The sequence below is a fragment of the Labeo rohita genome, chromosome 20 (genome assembly GCF_022985175.1).
Source record: "Labeo rohita strain BAU-BD-2019 chromosome 20, IGBB_LRoh.1.0, whole genome shotgun sequence".
In the NCBI taxonomy this organism is placed as follows: domain Eukaryota; kingdom Metazoa; phylum Chordata; class Actinopteri; order Cypriniformes; family Cyprinidae; genus Labeo; species Labeo rohita.
This window is the reverse complement of record NC_066888.1, coordinates 4832859-4852167: the sequence shown is the minus strand read 5'-3', so window position 1 is coordinate 4852167 and position 19309 is coordinate 4832859. Positions and strand designations below refer to the sequence as shown.

The 19309-nt window shown below is 36.5% G+C and overlaps 1 protein-coding gene across 1 annotated transcript in view; it reads left to right on the top strand.

The window, feature by feature from the left end:
• The first annotated feature begins 1462 nt into the window (after positions 1-1462).
• The window catches only part of LOC127182637 (exostosin-1), a 312637-nt gene continuing 294790 nt past the window's right edge, over positions 1463-19309 (top strand). The window contains exons 1-2 of the mRNA XM_051138031.1: positions 1463-2724; positions 3935-5011. Of these exons, the coding sequence (XP_050993988.1) occupies positions 4044-5011 (968 nt within the window). The 5' untranslated portion in view covers positions 1463-2724; positions 3935-4043. The remainder of the gene's footprint in view (positions 2725-3934; positions 5012-19309) is intronic.

Sequence of the window (19309 nt, the reverse complement as noted above, 5' to 3'; positions counted from 1 at the left end):
TAATATCTATATAAATAAACTAAACCAGCTGTGTAATATCACATTAAAATACCAGTTTATATTTCAGAGATTTAACTTAACTTCAATATCTTATGATAAGTTAAAGTGCTGGCTCATCTTACCCCAGAACATTTGGCTCACTTTGCTCCATAGCTGGCATTTTGGAAAAAACTAGCTAGCTTACTAATTCAGGCTAATGATAAGCTAAATGATTTGCATGGTTTGATATGTTGATAACCTATATGCATCATAAATATTTTTAGACCTGGATAAATGTGTTTTGATGTAACAGCAATTACATCTGTTATGCTAAAATTTTACTTTAACAAGCCAAAAACAGTTTTTAAAGTAAATGGGTGCCTTCCACACCCCCATGTGTTCCTCCTTCACACAGTCTGGCAGAAATGATGTGTGATTCCAAAATGCATGAGAGTAAAAGTGTACAGTTGCCAAGACACAGGGGGTGGGTCAACTTACCCACTGGCTCAACTTACCCCACTCTCCCCTAAAACAGTCATAAAGCATGCAGACTTTGTTTATCAATTTAACTGAGTACACATACATTTTGTGTGCCCGGAAATCACCACGATGGCCTTTATCTTTCAAACATCCACCACTAGATGGGAGCATTTGTTTCGCAATACACCAGGCTCAGAGAGCGCTCAATAGTGTTAGTCTAAATGAACGAAGATGGTAACACCGGTCGAGTCATTCTTGTCTTGTCAGACTGCATCTCACATTACATTCTCTCTCACATACACTCTTTCCACTGTTTGTGCAAGTTCCTTACTTCATATATCTGCTGAAAAAGTCTTATTTTACTTTTTATGACAGTCATTATTGATTATGAACAAGATGGGATATAATCGTTGACTCAGCAAAATCTTAGAATTACTGCTATCAGCTGATTAAATTGTGACTGCCCATCATCTAATAGTGTATAATAAATGAGACTGATGGACCGGATATATACATAATACTTTATTTAAAAAGAGGTTATGCATCAACCCTTTAACTCTCTTTTATTACACAATTTCATTAACGAAAGCTTTTCCATTATAACATCATTATATATTCAGGATGTGAAATTGTAGAGCGTATTGTTTTCAAGATTTTATCTTATTACATTTAGCAGAATGTAAATGCAGCTATGTGTCCATGATTTTATAGATCGAACTTTAAATTACTTATTAAAAACTTATATCAGCAATATATTCACTTTTAAATAAACAACTTGACCTTGTGACATGGCTACTTCAGTTGCAAAACCATCACCCCCATTACACTTTTAAATAGCTTGCAATTTATTGACACTTATGTGTCCCGATAGAAGGTTTCAAAATTTTCATAATGGAAAATGCACCCATTTCGTGGAATAGTGCCGCGGTGCAGTGTGCATCAATAGAGGTGGATCATGTAGTTTTTCAGTGAAGATGTCTGCAGCCTGTGGCTCGCGGTTGCTTTCGGTGAGCGTCACTGTGTCATGCTTTTCCCGTGTCTACGCATCTGTCGGTACACAGTTCTTCTGAGATGATCGACGCTTTCCGCTGACCGTCCCTTCTCTCAGCGCTTCCTCTACTAATAACAGGGAGGACAGACTCAATTGTGGTGGGAGGTTCAAGCTCAGAGAGATGCTGAGCGGATTCCCCAACTCTCTTCAGAAGCTCAGCAGCATGCTTCACGCCTGCTGACTGTGAAGAAGAAGACTTGCTGGGATTGTTTATAGAGACAGGCATGCGACAGAAGGTGTGCGTGTTTTCTCGGGCTCGTCCCGGTGAAGACGCACTGGAGTAAGGTGACGTTCAGCTGACAGCGGCGTTAACTTTCACGCCAAGTGCCTTCCGTTGGGGAAAACGCGAAAATCGGATCATTCACAGTGCGTTGTGAATTTGTAGGAGTATCGAAAACACATGAATTAACACTGAAATGTCATGCGAGCGAAACTGGGATCTGGTTTGGAGTCTACGCACGTGGTCCCACCGGATTGACTCCGGATCAAGCTGAGTGACATCTAACTTCAAATTAAATCAAACCGCTGGAAGGACTTTATTGCGATTGAAACCTGTGGTCCATGTGGATTATGAGATGCTATCAAAGTCTCCAGGATGCTGTGAGACCACGAGCGGCGTAATGAGAAGTTTCGGGTTGGGTTTGGAGAGTTGTAAACGCAACTTGTGCGCTCAGGATGTCTCAGGAACTCTGGGATGGATTTTGCTCTAAAACCTGCACGTTTATCCAGAGAGATAGGGGTTGATAATCCACGCGTTTATAGAAGGATCTCTTCGTTGATTCTGGAGATACTTTGCGCATATCAGTAAACTGAGATTGTGATGTATCAAGACACTTGTGAACGGAATGTAATTTAAAGACGACTCAGTGGATTTTCTAAAGTTGCGCATTGGTCATATGGAAGTATGAAGATATTTAGATCAAGCATGTAAAGACAAAAACAGAAAACGAACATCACGTTCCTTTATCAGGGTAATGGATTCGGACAGCGTGTGTTTTTCTGTCAGTTTCCTTTGTTATCACATTATTATAAAGTCTGACACACGGAATCATCAAAATATTTGTTTTATGAATGAAGAAATGGCTGGCAAATATTTCTCCACAACTCCTAACAATGCGCTGACTTGATAGTGCTTTGATTTTTAATATAAAGTCGAGCAAATTGAAGGTCTTTTACTCATCAGTAGATGATTGACGCTTCAACAGGTGACTGAGGTAAAGCATCCATGTTTCTCTGCGCAGTTTCAGTTTGTTTGTCTTATATTACACAAGTCGCAAGTGTATAATGTTATACATAAGTTTGTTTTATATTTGTTTAAATAATGCCTTAGTTTGAGGAGTTTTCAAGTCAGGTGAACAGTGAGTAAAAATCTCATATTTGGTGCTGGAATTGCCTCACTAAAAAAACAGAAGCTTTATATATAATTTTTATAACGTATGTAATCTGTGTATGTAGTCCGTTTTTACCACGTTTTAAGATTTTTGAAGCCATATCCTATAGTAGCAGCAGTTATAAGTGTATCTGTCCAAATCTGTACACTTGAAAGTAGGCTATATTTAGGTGCATATACATTTTAATTAGCGTTTTCAAGTTTTATTAACAACAAAAGTGAAAGTAGTTAAAAATACAAAGTTGCCCAATATTTCACCTGAGGCAGTTACTATAGCAACAGAACACTTTCCTTAAGGATCTGTGTCACCAGGTAATGTTGCCAAAATATAAGTAGCCTACTGTCATTACTTTGTTATAAATTTACACATCACAAATAAATGGCGTGAGACGAATCTCTGATGGCGCCACAAGATTTACTTAGAAGAAGTAGACCTCCCTGGAAGTCGCACTGATTTTTCTTTTCTTTTTTTTTCACACTGGTTTTCATAATGATAATTAAAGAACAATAATTCTTAAACAAGCATCCTCCTGTGAAGTCTGAAAGTCTGATAGCCTGTGTTTGACATGTTTTGAAATTATTTCTTCTTATGGTCACACTTTAGTACAGGGGCCAATTCTCACTATTAACTATGCCTATTATACATACTGGCTGTTTATTAGTACTTAAAGCACATATTTTGCATGACCATATTCTACACCCCCAACCCAGTACTTAAACTTAACAACTACCTTACTAACCAAATACTAAGCAGCAAATTATGAGTTTATTGAAGCAAAAGTTGTGTAAATGGTTTGTTAATAGAGATAATTGAACCTTAAAATAAAGTGTTTTAAAACCCATTTTATTTTATATGTTTGTATGTTTTTAGTTTTCTAAGTTCAAATGAGATGTTTAATCCCAAATTTTCAATGTGGTCTCGCAAATTATTCGAAATAAAGACTATTCAGATAGAGTTACAATGCTTGCTTCTATCATTTTCATTCTGGTGTATAAAGCTAACACAACCCCTTTCTGTGTCTCTGCGCTTACAGTGGTCCGTGCGGTATCAGGATGCTCGTGTTGGTATGAGAGCTGGTCCCGTGGGTTTACAGTCGACCCTCCGTGCTTCCTTCTTTTCCTGCCCTGCTTCTCGCTGTCCACATGCAGGCGAAGAAGCGATACCTGCTGGTATCTGTGGGGGCCTGTAGCCTGCTACTAGCCTACCTGTGTGGTCTACAAATCGGCGAGTTCCACAACCAGAGCCATGCTGAGCTTTACAGAGTCTCACAGATCGCCGGCGTCCCACCTCGGCCTCCCCGCTGGCCGGAATGGGTGGATCCTCCTCTGCAGACGTACCTTGGTGAAGCCGAGCAGGAAGAGGATGGACCCCTGCTTCTTCACCAACACACGTCTCCTCGAGAGAGACGGGAAATCCAGAAGAACATCTACAGGAGCCGACGATGTCGCATGGAGACCTGTTTCGATTTCCAGCGCTGCGAACGGGGGTTTAAAATCTACGTGTATCCGCCTCAGAAAGGTGAAGCGCCCTCGGAAAGCTACCAGAAGATCCTGGCAGCTATCGAGGAATCGCGCTTCTACACGACAGACCCTAATGAGGCCTGTCTGTTTGTACTGAGTATAGACACTCTAGACAGGGACCAGCTGTCCGCTCAGTATGTACATAACGTCCGAGCCCGAATTCAAAGCCTCCCTCTGTGGTACGAAGGGAGGAACCATCTGATTTTTAACTTGTACTCTGGAACGTGGCCTGATTATACGGAGGAACTAGGCTTCGATATCGGGCAAGCCATGCTAGCCAAGGCCAGCACAGACATGGACAACTTTAGACCGCGCTTTGATGTGTCCATCCCTTTGTTTTCAAAAGACCATCCTCAGAAAGGTGGAAGCAAAGGTTATCTCAATCTTAACAACGTCCCTCCCTTACGGAAGTACTTGCTGGTCTTCAAAGGGAAGAGGTATCTAACTGGCATCGGTTCTGAAACCAGAAATGCTTTATATCATATACATAATGGGGATGATATCATTTTATTGACTACCTGCAAACATGGGAAAGACTGGGAGAAACATAAGGACGCAAGGTGCGACAGAGACAATGAAGAATACACAAAGTAAGTCCCACGTTTTTCTGTCTATATCGTGCTGGTGTAAGGATTGTAGCTCGTCTTTAAAAGAATGGTTTACCCAAACATGAAAATTACATCTTCATGTTGTTCCAAACTTTTCTTCAAAATATCTTTTTTTTCGGTCCGTGGAAGAAAGTCGTATTTGTTTGGTACATTGGGGAAATTCATTTTTGAGTGAACCATTGCTTTAATTTGTATGTGCAGAAAAGACTTAATTGGAGATAATGAGGTGCAGATTGTTGTTTGCTCATTTCATATGAATTGTGGCTTTACTTTAATGTTTGGTCATTTAAAAGTTAACCTGAGTAAACGGCACTGAGGATCCAATGGCAGTATTTAATGTCAGAGTGATTTAGACTGTTGCTTGTTTTGTACTCTAGACTGTAGTGTTCATGTAGTTATCACGGGAATACCGCTATAAATGGAAGTGGTGTTGCATTTGTCTAGCTCAGGAAAAAAAAGTGCTGTGGAAAAGGACTCCAGAGGTCTCTTAGCCCGAAACAAAGCCAATCTTCATCTGTTTGTGGCATTAATGTGAACAGTTTGTGTAAATGCACCGTTTTGGCGAGATTTATGTTACAGAGGTAAATTCTCTAAGGTACAATGATAAGAAAGTGATTGCCTTGTATTGTGAGAATGTGTGTGCAATGCAGATAGTTTATTTCTTTCACTAAGGTGTGTGCTTTATACACTGACTGCATGTGAAACTATTAGCAATAATAGAAAGCATCTTCTATGAATCAAGAATTTTGATTAATATTGTAATCAGATAAATATTGTATTATATTTATCTTTGTTATAGTTGTGCCTGATTCTATTGCACTTTTGTAATGGTGGTTTTACACAGATATTACTATGTAATTACCATGTAATTACATAGGTACAGTTGTATTTCCAGTTTCTGAATGTTACAAGAAAAGCAGACTTACAAAGATATAATGTTTGTGCTAGGGATCATAGTTTTCACAAAGAAAAATCACACTGTTGCAGAAGCGAAAACCCAGAGCGTCGTTTCAAATTGTTAAAGTTGCAAAGGATGCAAATAAAAACTGTTTCTAAGAGCACTGCATTTTAACAGCAGTCTATAGACTATACAAATTTGAGCATTAAAGTACAAAAACATATGGAAGTAGCCATTTTTATACTGGTTGCCACAAGGAGACTCACAACGTGACAGAAGTGAAAAGACAGTGTCGTTTCAAATTGTTAAAGCTGCAAATGGTGCAGATAAACCAGTGTCAAAGACCACTTTAACAACAGTATACATATTTTGGGAATAAAAAAAATGCCATTTTTAGTTCCAATTAACCCTCATTTTCTCATTACTTATTTATGATTTAGATAAATGATTCAGAACAAGAGTTATAATTAAAGCAAGTACCACAAATAGGAGAGATTAAATCAAAGGATATTTATAGATTACAACAGTTCAGATTTTCTCCCTGGTTTTGATATTAAATGCTCAACAAAGCAGCTATGGAATCGTTCAGGTGTCCTCATAGTTTTGTCCATTTGGTGTATTAAAGTGTGCTGCATTAATGTATTATACAGTGTATTAAAGAGTTGGCAAGATTCAACTCTTTTAAGTAATTGGTAGATCATCAGACTAAAGAATAGAAGGTTAGAAGGTCTTGACTAGCAGACTCTCATACTTCAAATGAATTGAGAGGATTTCAGAGAGGCAGAACAGTCAATAATTGGCCCTCAATTGAATTAAGCAGGAGCTTAGAGTCACAGAAAATACCAAACACACACACACACACAAAGCTTCTGTGCCCAGAGATGATTATAGAGAGGGTCTGATAGCATCACTTACTGCTCCTAGTCTGACCCACCCACATAGACACTGCATTATGTTCTGCTGTATAAAATGTACAGTGTCAGATGTGTAATATTATTTCAAAACAACTGGTTATGCTTATGGCTATATACATCTTGTGGTATGGTTACAGCGAATCGAAATAGACTGTGCCAAGTTTGCAAGTCATGGTTTTGTAGTGCAATTAAACAGGCCTGTGCTATCAATGTTATTTCTATTGCAGGAATGTGTGGTGGACATAACTGGTTTGAAATGCATGGTTTTGTCACACTTTTATGGTGAACAATAACAGACGAGCCATGAGATGGACCATTAGTAGGGCATTCTGCTTCATAAAACACTTGCTCTGAACAGATTTTTTTATATTAGTGCGTACTAAGATGTATTCATACCCTGAGTCCCTCACTGACTTTTAATGAATAGCTTGTCAAGAAGCAGGCTGGAACTATGTTTGCAAGTTTATATGAAGAACTTTATTGTAAAAAGACATCTAACTTTGTTTTAGTCCACCCTGATTTTATTGCACGTTTGAAATGGTGGTATTACACAGTTATTACAATGTAATTACATAGGCACAGTTGAATTTCCATTCAGAATGTTGCAGACTTAAAAAAAATATATTATATGTGTGTTAGGGCTCACGTTTTCACAAGGAGAATCACACCATGGCAGAAACAAAAAATGTAAGTGTTGTTTTGAATTGTTAAACACACAAATGTTGGGAATAAAAACAAGAACGTTAAATGTTCACAGTCTATGCACTATGCAAATGTGGAAACTAGAAGTACAAAAACATATGGATATAACCATTTTTATGTCACATTAACTCTCATTTTTATGGAGAACAATAACAGATGAGCCATGAGTTGGATCTGTAGTGGCATATTCTGTTTCTTAAAACATTTGCCGAGCTCAGTAATTTAACAAGCTGAGGAAGCAATATAAATCATACATTTGACAATATTGGATCTGGCATGCAGGGTCCTCACCATCCAACACACAAACCACAGCGATGGTATCGCAAACCGAGATGCACTTCAAGGCCAGCTGCACACATACTGTGTGTGGCATGTGCTTCACACTGAGTGTTTATGGTGCATCACAGATATGGGTGTTTCTTTGGGGACTTTTGTGTCCTAGAGGTTGATTTTTATTTATTTATTTATTTATTTATTTTAAACTAACTAATTTCAGTGTTTTCCTTTGAAGGTCAGATTAAAACTTACGAAACCTTTTTATCATACCCTCATCATTTTTTCTTCTTGTTCAGTGCTTTATAGATTTTATTGTTTCAGCCTTAAAATACAGTATGAGTTCATTTTAAAAATATTAATTAGTTTTTTTTTCTTTAAATGTGACCAAGACAAAGAATGAAATAAACATAAAACATTATTTTTTTTGATAACATTTATAAAATTATTATGACTCCCACAGTTGTGGGATCATTTCTACCAAGAAAAAAAGGTCTCAGTGAAGAACTATAAGAAAAAAACTATAAATATGAAATGTGATGTGAGAATAAAACAAACAAAAATCTAAGTAAACATCACTTTGAACAGAATATTTTGTGCATAATTTCCAAGCTCTACTTTTATCAATGTTTTCAAAAAGTGAAAATGTAAATATATTAGAGATGCAAAACGTTTAGTTGTGATTAATCGATTCAAAATAAAAATTGTTTGCATACTATATGTGTGTGTACTGTGTATGTTTATTATGTATCTATAAATACACACACATATGTAGATATTTTAAAAAAATATATGTTTTGTGTGTATTTGTATGTAAACACTTGTATATGATTTATATTATATATAAATATAAATATTTCACATTTCACATAGAGTCATTCTAAATATTAGCCAAAAAGTCAAGAAATCAGTATTCTTTTTTAAAATACATACTTTTAGAAGACATAAAAACCACACATAACACAGTTGACAAGAGTAACACAGTTGAGATGACACATTAAAAGAAATAGAGAAAACTTTCTTACATTTTTAATTTCTTTTTCATTAGTCATGACCGAAAATCAATCAGATCTATAATATTACATAGGTTTAGGTCAATCCTGAGGAATTCTGAATGCTTTATAACCCTTGACAAATGCAAATATAATGTGTATATAATATTATGGATACTGAGAGTTCATAGAGAGTGTGGCCGTGATTAGATCAGTTAAGTTTATCCACTGTAATGCAAATCATGATTTTAGGCAATTCCTATGTAATTTCTGTGCAATGACAATAGTTGCGAAGCGTAAATTGCCACTAAATTGCCAACATTGTCAACCGTGTTAATCCTTGTCAACTGCGTTACAGTCGATGGGTAACACAGTTGACATTTTGGCCATTTTAGGGCCTTGTGCAAACTGCTGACCTTGGACGAGTTAGTACATGACCTTGATTAACTTACATTTTTATATTCTCTACATATTTATAAATATAACATGTGACGCAAGTTCACCAGAACATGTTGATAACACAGTTGACGGTCCATTAATCTACTCTATGTGCAGACAATAATATAGATAAAATATTAAAGAGAAGTTATGACCTACCACATTGTCTTAAAATTTCCCTCCAAAAAAGGAAATTACATCAGAAGATGCTGGACATGTGACTTTGGAACAAACCATTGCTGGTTTATAGGGGTTTTTATAGGAAGTAACACAGCTGACACTGATTTCTCGGACATAAACAAAATGGATGATTTAATGTAGATGCATGAGCAAAATATATATATATATATATATATATAAACGCCTTTCTCATAATTTAATTTTTATTTTGGACAAATATGTATAAGAAGTATATACAGAAACATGTATTTTAGAGCTAATCTGAAAAGCAAAATCTTACATTTTCCACATTGGACAGCACAAAAACAGCGAATTCCAGTATAGAATATGCTATTTTTGCAAGATAAAAGATGGGTATCTGTTGCATTTTTGTATTAAATGGATTAGAAATGTCCCCTGATATAAAAGTGATCATTGCTTGAAGTGAAAAGTTAGTAAAATTGATAATAAAGTCTATGGACATGACATGTACCTGTAACCGGGAATGAGAGGCGAGAGGCGAGCTGATCCATGCGCGAGCTTTTATTCAATGGACGAGACAGATACATAGTCGAGCAGGCAGGGTCAAACAGGGGCAACAGGTGAGACGCAGGCAAAACGTAGAGAATAATCCAAAAACGAGAGATAGTCCAAAAAGGCAGGCGGCTAGACAGACGAAAAACGAGATAACCAGGCGGGAGATCGAAACTAGGAACTAGGAACAGGGAACAAGAAACTAGGAAACGCTACCAAAGGAATAACAACAATACAACAATCCGTGACATAAACTGGGAAAGTCCGGGGCTTTATAGGAAGCCTGATTGGTCACAGGGGCTGACACAATCAGTGCGGTGGAGGATGGGAGATGCAGTCCGAAGTGCAACGTAACAGTCAGAGTGAAATGGAAAGGTGAGAGTGACATCTGGTGGTGAGTGGTCCGCAGAGCACCGACCAGATTCGTGACAGTACCACTAATTATAGAATGACATACATAATTTATACATTTATGTGTGTTTATTTATAGATACATAATAAATATACACAGTACACACACATATAGTATGCAAACATAAACTTTTATTTTGAATCGATTAATCGTGACTAATCATTTTGCAGCTCTAAAATATATATAAAAATATGATTTTCATTTTATTTACTTAGGATGAACAACATGCTGCTATAAAATTAAATGTTAAAAAAAAATGAACATAGTGGTCGTCATTTACTCCTGATCCAGCTTCACTTACAGCAGAAGTGAGTATAAGGGTTTTTTCTTTGCGATCACCTTTCCTAATAATGTGCTAGTTAGCAAGTTTAGCGGCTAAACGCGGCTAAAGTAAACAGGCTCGTCACTCCACAGAGAGAAGAGAGGGGCGGGGCGAGCAGAGCTCATTTGCATTTAAAGCAGCCTCGACCAGAATGAGATGATTTTTGCAGAGCTGATTTTGGCAAGGTAAAAAGGGTGTTGTTTTACACTACCATTGAGAATTTTTAACCAAAGCACATTATAGACTTTTTATTAAGACCCTAAAGAATTATATCAACTTCTTTCCTAAAATTCTTCAGACTGAGCATGACACTTGAACTCAGCGCCAAAACTCAACTGTCATTTCCACTTCTAGCTGCTTACGCAGGCAATGTGAATGTAACCCGTTAATATGGGCTGCAAATTTGTGTCGCTGATGCATTATGTGTGAAATAGGCCTAAGTCAACACCACATAACTCAAAGAGGCAACAAGCACAACACCACTGCAAATAACCCAGTAATTCACATGATTTATTAATGCCGCACTGCATGCAGGGATCCAGAGTTCTGCTGTGCAAAATGTGCAAATCATACAGTCTAAGGAGAGATTAAATTTGAGCGAAGGCAGTAAGAGCTCCGCCATCTACATCTTCTCACTTGTAGATTTCTGGTCTCGCCACTGGACCCTGGAAGGAAAGTTCACATTGAGGTTTCATTATCGAGTGAGCCACAATCAAAGAAAGCCAAGATCCTGAAGATGTTGAGTCTGCGTTTGTGCCAAGAGTGGAAGATGGAGGAAGAGAAGGTGGAATACGTTGGAGAAACAAGGGAGAAAGAGCCCCCACTGATAAGATGTATTGATAGATTCTAAATTAGAGCAGCTCACGACTGGGTGCTTGCTACAAATCCATCACACTTGAGAAAGAGAGAGGCAGCATAAAGAGAGAAAGGACGATAGAGTTAGTGCAAAAAAGAGAGAGAGAGAGAGAGAGAGAGCGAGAAGCCTGCTGTTTTTTAATTAGGGTGTGTGATTAACGTGATGTGTTGTTTTTTAGCTTCAGAATCACACAAAAGGGAAGTGATTACAAATCCCAGTTTTACCTCCAAAATTAATCACCCTCTTCAATAAACACAGCTGCTCAAACTTTGAGAGCTCACTGCTGTGCGGTATTAAATCCGAAACTTTTATGACAACCAAATTTGAGGATTCCATCTGTTGACAGGCATAAAGAGAAGCCACGTCGCTAAAAATTGCCTGAAAATGACCCTGTTGGGTGCAGTGTTATAATAACACAACCTGTTGTCGCTCTCTCATTTGGCCAACTATTTTTACACAGTCATAGTCTTTCTGTCATTTTAGTCCATTTTATTCATGGCTAAAATAGCATCTAATTTTAGTAAAAAACAAAACAAAACAAAACAAAACCAAAAACCTCTTAGTTGATGGGAAGGTGAGAAATGAAACCAAATATTCAAGTGTTTATATCTAAACTTAAATGTATCAACATTTAACCAAATGTGAAATGACTCCTTGTTGTGAAAACCTGATCTGGTCAAATAACATTATATTAGTACTAGGGCTATCAGTTTAAAGTGTTAATTAATTAGTAGAAAAAATAACGAGTTTAAAATACTTTAACGCAGTTAATGTGCTGACTCCACCCCCAGACCTGTACATCATCTTATATTTCATATAGTTCACTGTTTACAAATATGATGCAAGGCAACAACTCCACAAATGCACTTCCTGCCTAAAACTTAAGATGCTGGTGTAAAAAAAAAAAAAAAAAAAAAAAAAAGGACTCAGTGTGCAAAGCCTGCACAAATTCATACGAAATTGTTACGATGCTTATGAATGCTCATGAAATTGTCAGCCCAGGCTCAGGAAAATATGTGCCTCTATATATACACATTTCGTACCTTAGAGAGTGGCGCTAAAACATGTTTAATATGTGACCGTGGCACGTGTTTATTGGTTTTATTTATTGGTATTATTTATTTCGATTATGATAGTTTTACGGGGTTCGTACCTGAGCTCTTCACCACTCATGTTAAAATTGTTTTGAACTCCTAACATAACAGTGTGTCTAGCGCATTCGCAATGTGATTTACATGCTTGTCATGTAATTTTAAGTGTGCTTGTGTAGTACAACAGTCTCATGACAATTTATAAGTATTTTACGATTTTATAAATTGGTTGCAAATTTAATATGTATTATGTACTTATTGTACCAGGCATGGACCATCATAGTGAAGATTTACCTACAAAGTGTTCTCTACGTATGTTTTTGTATGACTAAGATTGTTGTTTTAATACAATGGCGTGATCTCTTTATGCTTTAACTATGCATTAGCTTTAGTGTGTTTAGCACATGACTGTCATGCAATTTTAGGTTTACTTGTGCTTTTGCGTCATTTTGTGCATGTACAAGTTAGTATGTTTATGCACTGTAGTATTATAATAATTAGTAATTGTTGTAATGCAACACAGTCTAATGGTAATTCACCCTCCAGGGAGTTTGATTGACAGGCGATCTGACAAATCATTACAGCGAATCTGACATTTTGTCTGACAAACAAACCAGACTAACGTTGTAGATTAACACTGGTGGACTTGAAAAATGGTGTGTATTGACGTCTTTTTCACAACTGAAACTAAGATACCTTGTAATGTTCAGTTGTGTTTATTTCATGCTATAACTAGTAAAGAGGAAGAGATGATCAGTTCACATGTACCTTGAATGGAGGTGCTACAGCAATTTGTACATGACACATTAAAGAGCCACAAAATGGTATTTATTGTTTGAATTTTTGAAAGATGACACTTTGTTTCGTACTGAAAGTAATCTAATTAGTTTTATCTGTTGGTACGTTGTCAGTGTCCTCTTTACTATGCAAAGTATTTTTCACTGCGTGAGAATATTATGGCTTGTCTGAAACAGTAACTAAGGGGGGTCTTTGCAAAAGGTCAATTCATAAGTATTTTATTATTCATACAATGTCATGTGTAAGTATTTGTATGATCTACTCTAGGCATTTGCACTATTATGATATAACACAGTCTCATGACACTTCGTAAGTATGTTAAATTTGTTTGTGTAGTGTCTCATTCGTAAGTATTTGTATGATGTGCTCATGCGTCCCTGAGGCTTAGGTTTTAGACGTGGACCTTCATAATGACGTTTTACTTACAAACCATACATTTTTGTACTAAGAATGCACAAATGCATTTGAAATTTTTACAAATGCATGAAATGATGTTGTTGTAATACAATGGTGTGAACTAGGTGTGTGCTTTAACTAGGCCTAATCATTTTTTAGTTAATGCATTCACAGTCTAGTGCATTCACAAGCTTACTTGTATTTTTCTGTCATTTTGTCCATGTCCAAGTTGCTACATTTATGCAATGTAGCATATTATTTACTACATTACTATAATTCAACATAGCCTCATTGTAAATGTTTTATGAGTCATATGCAGTTATTTGTAAGTATTTGCAGGACCTGCTCACATCCTCCTGAGGTTTTGGTTTGGACGTGGACCTTCACAGCGAGATAAATCATATTAATCATATATATATACAAATATATATTAATCATATAAATCATCAATTTCCATACATCTAAGACTGCACAAATTCATACAAAGTTGCCAGCCCAGAATGCTTACAAACCAGGCTGCCAAACGATTAATCGCATCCATGATAAAAGTTTATGTTTACATACTATGTGTGTATATTTATTATGTATATAATTACATATAGGTCTATATGTATATATTTACAAAAAATTGTATGTGTATATATTTATACTTCTATATAATTTATAAGTAAATAAAAATATTTTATATATAAACCTACATATTTTCCTTAATATATACATGTATGTATGTGTATTTATACTATTATATATATGTATTTATAATAAATATGCATGGTACACACACATATAGTATATAAACATAAACTTTTATTTTGAATGCGATTAATCGTGATTAATCGTTTTGCAGCCCTACTTATGAATACTCAGGAAACTATTCATTGTTTGTGTTTTAATGTGTCTAGTGAACTCTCAGTGTGACTTACACATGACTAGCATGTAACTTCAAGTTTACTTGTGCTTTTGCGTCATTTTGTGCATGTTCAAGTTCAAGTTATCTAATTAATATCATATATATATATGATGCATTTGGATCAATTATTTCAACTCACTAGCAAAGTGCTTCAGTTTACTGGCATTTATTCACTGTTTAGCTTCAACTCGAGCAGCTCAAGCCAGACTGACATTATTGACTACAATAGGATAATTGAAATAAATAAATAAATAAACACAGAAATAAATAGTTCTTTCTAGGTTTTTCTCTTTCACAAACAATTTTAGAGCTTTGTTAATGTGTTGTGGTGTTGTTTTTGAATATTATATATATATTTTATGCATTTATTCAGCTGCTCCTGTATCTATAAAATATAATTTTCCATTTAAACTCACCAACTGTAACCGTTACGGTGTGCTCTGTTCTTGTGGTGCACTTGTGGGCATAGAACAAAGTTAAACAGTGACCACCGGAAATATATTTGCAGAAAGTCGACTTTGATGAGGTTTATACTCTAGTCATCTAATCAAACAAAAAACACAACACTTCAGCAAAGCCGAACTTCTTCAAAAAAATTAACCACTGTGAGCTAATTAATGTTGCTGAGCTCAAAATGAAAATTATACCCCATCATCACTTCTACTTTCAGCTACAGGAACAGCTGACTAAATATGTTAAATTAAATACATAATCAATATATAATACAGCTTCCTTCAGACAAAAGCATATAGAATTACAAACATGGACACATTTTAGCCAGCGAAATGATCGGGATGTTTTGAGATGATGTTTCATGATGCCTTTTGTGTCATTGTATAGACAGCTAATGGTTCTCATTACAAACAATGGGATTGCCGGGAAAAACACTGCTTTAAAAACGACGAGAGTTGCTTTTGGTGTCTACGTAGCGATTTCAGTGATATTTGATTTGCCGTAAGTGAAATCCTGTAGGATAACAAATTAACACGGTATACCTGCTGTTGGCTGAGGGATGGATCGTGCTTCCAGCATGAGATTTTCAGCTACCTTGAGACTTTCAGAGATTTCAATAGGCATTCTCAGCAGTTTGGGAGAACGCTGCACTGTGGGAGACAGAGGTAAAGAATGAGAGTTATGAAGAGGCATTCGACACAAGAAAGAAATGTAGTGGAGAATGTTCTGAAACGTAAGTAGCAAACCCACCTACTGGGAAAGAGCTGGTTTAGCTACTGTTTGTCCAGTATCAGAAAATCCATCCTTTCTACTTCCTAATAAACTCGCCTCAGCTTCTGAGGACCAAAGCTGCGTCGAAAACAGTTGTATTTTATAGCTGTAGCAATATTTTTATTATAAATTTTCATTCCGCAACATGTTATTTTCAATGACACTTCAAATATCAGGAAAACAGTGTTTTTTCACAATAACCACTGCGTCTGGAAGGGTTATTTGTGTGGTACTGATTATTTCAAATGTTCATGCTGCCTTATTTCACACTGACCTTTTGCATTCATCCATCCACAGTATATTCTAGAAATCCTGACTAACAGTAAACAAACTTATAAAGTTTTTGAGAAATTATACTTCATGTTTCCACCCTCATGTCAGTTATAACCAACACATTCTTGTGAAAGTTTGTAACTATTTTATTTTTCTACAAATTAGTGGTCATTTAGAATACATTAGTATCATCGCATTTGTACATTTTTGTATGATATTTATGAGCCCCACCAACAATATGTAAAAACTGTATGTTTAAATACGAATTCATACGAGAGCCCCACTTTGTAAAAAGAATTACATTTTCTCACACATCGGGTTGAAATAAATGCATATGACTTTTTTGGAACCCAAAAGGAGTTACTAGTAAAATGTCTCAGATTCTTGTTTTGTAAAGAACAGTGTGAGACTTTGCTAAACCTCTTTTTATCTTATTGTGGGTCATGCGAAAAAATATGAAGGTGAGTAAATGATGACAGAATGTTCGTTTTTGGGTGAACTATCTTGTAAGCTTTTCTGGAGAGCTACATTTTGCTGCACCTGCATCTGTCTGTGGCTAAATTTTGCTTTGCTTGGATTTCAGAGTGATCTGTTTCCCCAGATTGTGGTGCCAGCACTCTTAAACATGATTTACTCTGTCACAGATAGCCTATGCTCACACCTTCATTTCATTGAGTAGCCACCTGAGCCCATTCGCCGTAGCACAGTCTGCATAACTGCATGACTCCATGAGAGGAATCTACCACACCTGTGTGTTATTACAACCTCATCACATGCAATTTGTGTCATACATGGACGAAACACAGAAAACAAAAATGTTTAACTGCAGGACAGAAAACATATTCTCATTTTCCGCTCTTTCACAAGTAGCTCTAGTATTGAGATTCACAGAGTAGAGATTTAATAGATTTAGCATGTTTTGTGTTGTTCTGTTGTGCGCTGATGTTTGATTGCAGGTTTTGGTATTGTTGCAAATCTGATCTTTTTTGAGTCGCAGGATTGTAGGGTCGTAGGTTCACTGACAAGACTTGGACTGAACCTCTAAAGTTGTGTGGATCATGAAAACCAGAATTCTTAACCTTTCTTAACCTTTTGTGGACTCTATTTTCCACAAAAATGTTTGAAAGCCCCTTGACTTTTCCAGTTGTTTTGCTGATAATTTACTCACTCTCAGGCCACCCAAGACATAGATTTCTGTTTGTTCATCTGAACAGATTTGGAGAAATGTAGCATTACATCACTTGCTCACCAATGGATCCTCTGCAGTGAATGGGTGCCGTCAGAATGAGAGTCCAAACAGCTGATAAAAATATCACAATAATCCACAACTAATCCACACCACTCCAGTCCAACAATTAAAGTCTTGAGACCGAAAAGCTGTGTGGTTGTAATAAACAAATGCATTACTAAGACGTATTTAACTTCAAACCATTGCTTCCAGATTAAATTCCAGACCTCTATCCATAATTTTACTTTTTTTCCAGTGACAATTTCATCGCTTCTGAATCAGGAGAGAAAGATGCACAGATCAAGCCATGTTTATATATCAAAAGCAGTTCTAAACTAACATGTTGGATTTTGATGTGAGAGGACAACATGGACGTTTTCACAGGAAGAAGTGTTATTATCACACCGACAGAGGCCGCTCCCACGATAGTTGATTGACATGAGCTTCTTACCTCAGATCAGCTGTAACAGTCCGACCTCCATTGTTTCAATGCCGGAGCAGAGATGTAAGTTAGACTTACAGTAAGAATATATCTGAATGAGCGATTGAGGTGTTGTGTTGCTGGATGTAATAATGAACATAGTGGTTGTCATTTACTCCCGACATCTGAGCTGCTGAAGATGCAGTGGATTACGTTTGTTTGTGAAGGAAATGCGCCTCTTGATCTACATAAATGTGTCTATGTTCGTGCAAATCATTAGTGATCCAGCTTCACTTACAGCAGAGGTGAGTATAAGGTTTTTTTTTTATGAATTTCTGCAATCACTTTTCCTAATAACGTGCTAGTTAGCAAGTTTCACAGCTAAACGTGCTAAATGCACTAAATGCACTAAATGTGGCTATAGTAAACAATCTCTCAGAGCAGCATGTCACTTCACAGAGAGTAGAGAGGGGCGGGGCGATCAGAGCTCATTTGCATTTAAAGGAACAAGCTCTGATGAAGAAACAAACTCATCTACGCCTTAGATGGCCTGAGGGTTATTTTATTTATTTTATTTATTTAAGCAAATGTTTATTTTTTTATGGTGTGAGCTGTTTCTTTAAAATGAGACTTCCTGATATACCTAGATTTCCAAGACAAGGCGAATCCTGATTCAACATAAGGACAACATAATGAATACAAGAAATATCTGTGTAATTTCTATTAATGATTAATTTCACAAATTAATAATATTGAATTGCATGTTTCTGTTTCGGCTCGATGTTCTCAATTCATACTTAACATACCAGAAGGAAAGAATATAACTGCATCAGCAAAACAATTGTGATTCATAAACACCTGCAGGAATGAGTTACTTATTATAAGATGTCAGTGCAGATGTCAGTGCACTTGCTAGTTCAGTTCCAGAAAACATTTGTACAGTCTGTGGTTTGATTAATTGTTAATGAACCAGCAATACAGCAATTTGAAAGCGGTTTACATGACCTCAAGGTTCCTTAAGATGGACAACAACAGTGAGGAAAATTTCATTCAACTCACTGCTGATGAGGGGACCATGTGACACAAAAATCGCAAATATAATTTAAATTGTGTCTCCTAGACCAGTGGTTCTCAGCCTGTGGGCCAGAGCCCACTAGGGGGCCTCAGCTTTAAAATGGATACAATAAGACAATACAAAACAAACAAACAAACAAAAAGTTTTCAGAAAATGTACCTCAGGACATTACTTCAGGACCATAGACATTGGGGAATACAATGGGGGGATACCACATTCACGCACATTAAATGTTTTGCGAGAATGACCTGTATATCTACTTCAGCTATACAGAAGCTGTTTTGTTGTTTGTTGAAACTACAACTACAGACAGGCTTAACCCTAGCACTCTGTTAAGTGAACTGGCCTTCTTTTCTGCTGTGTA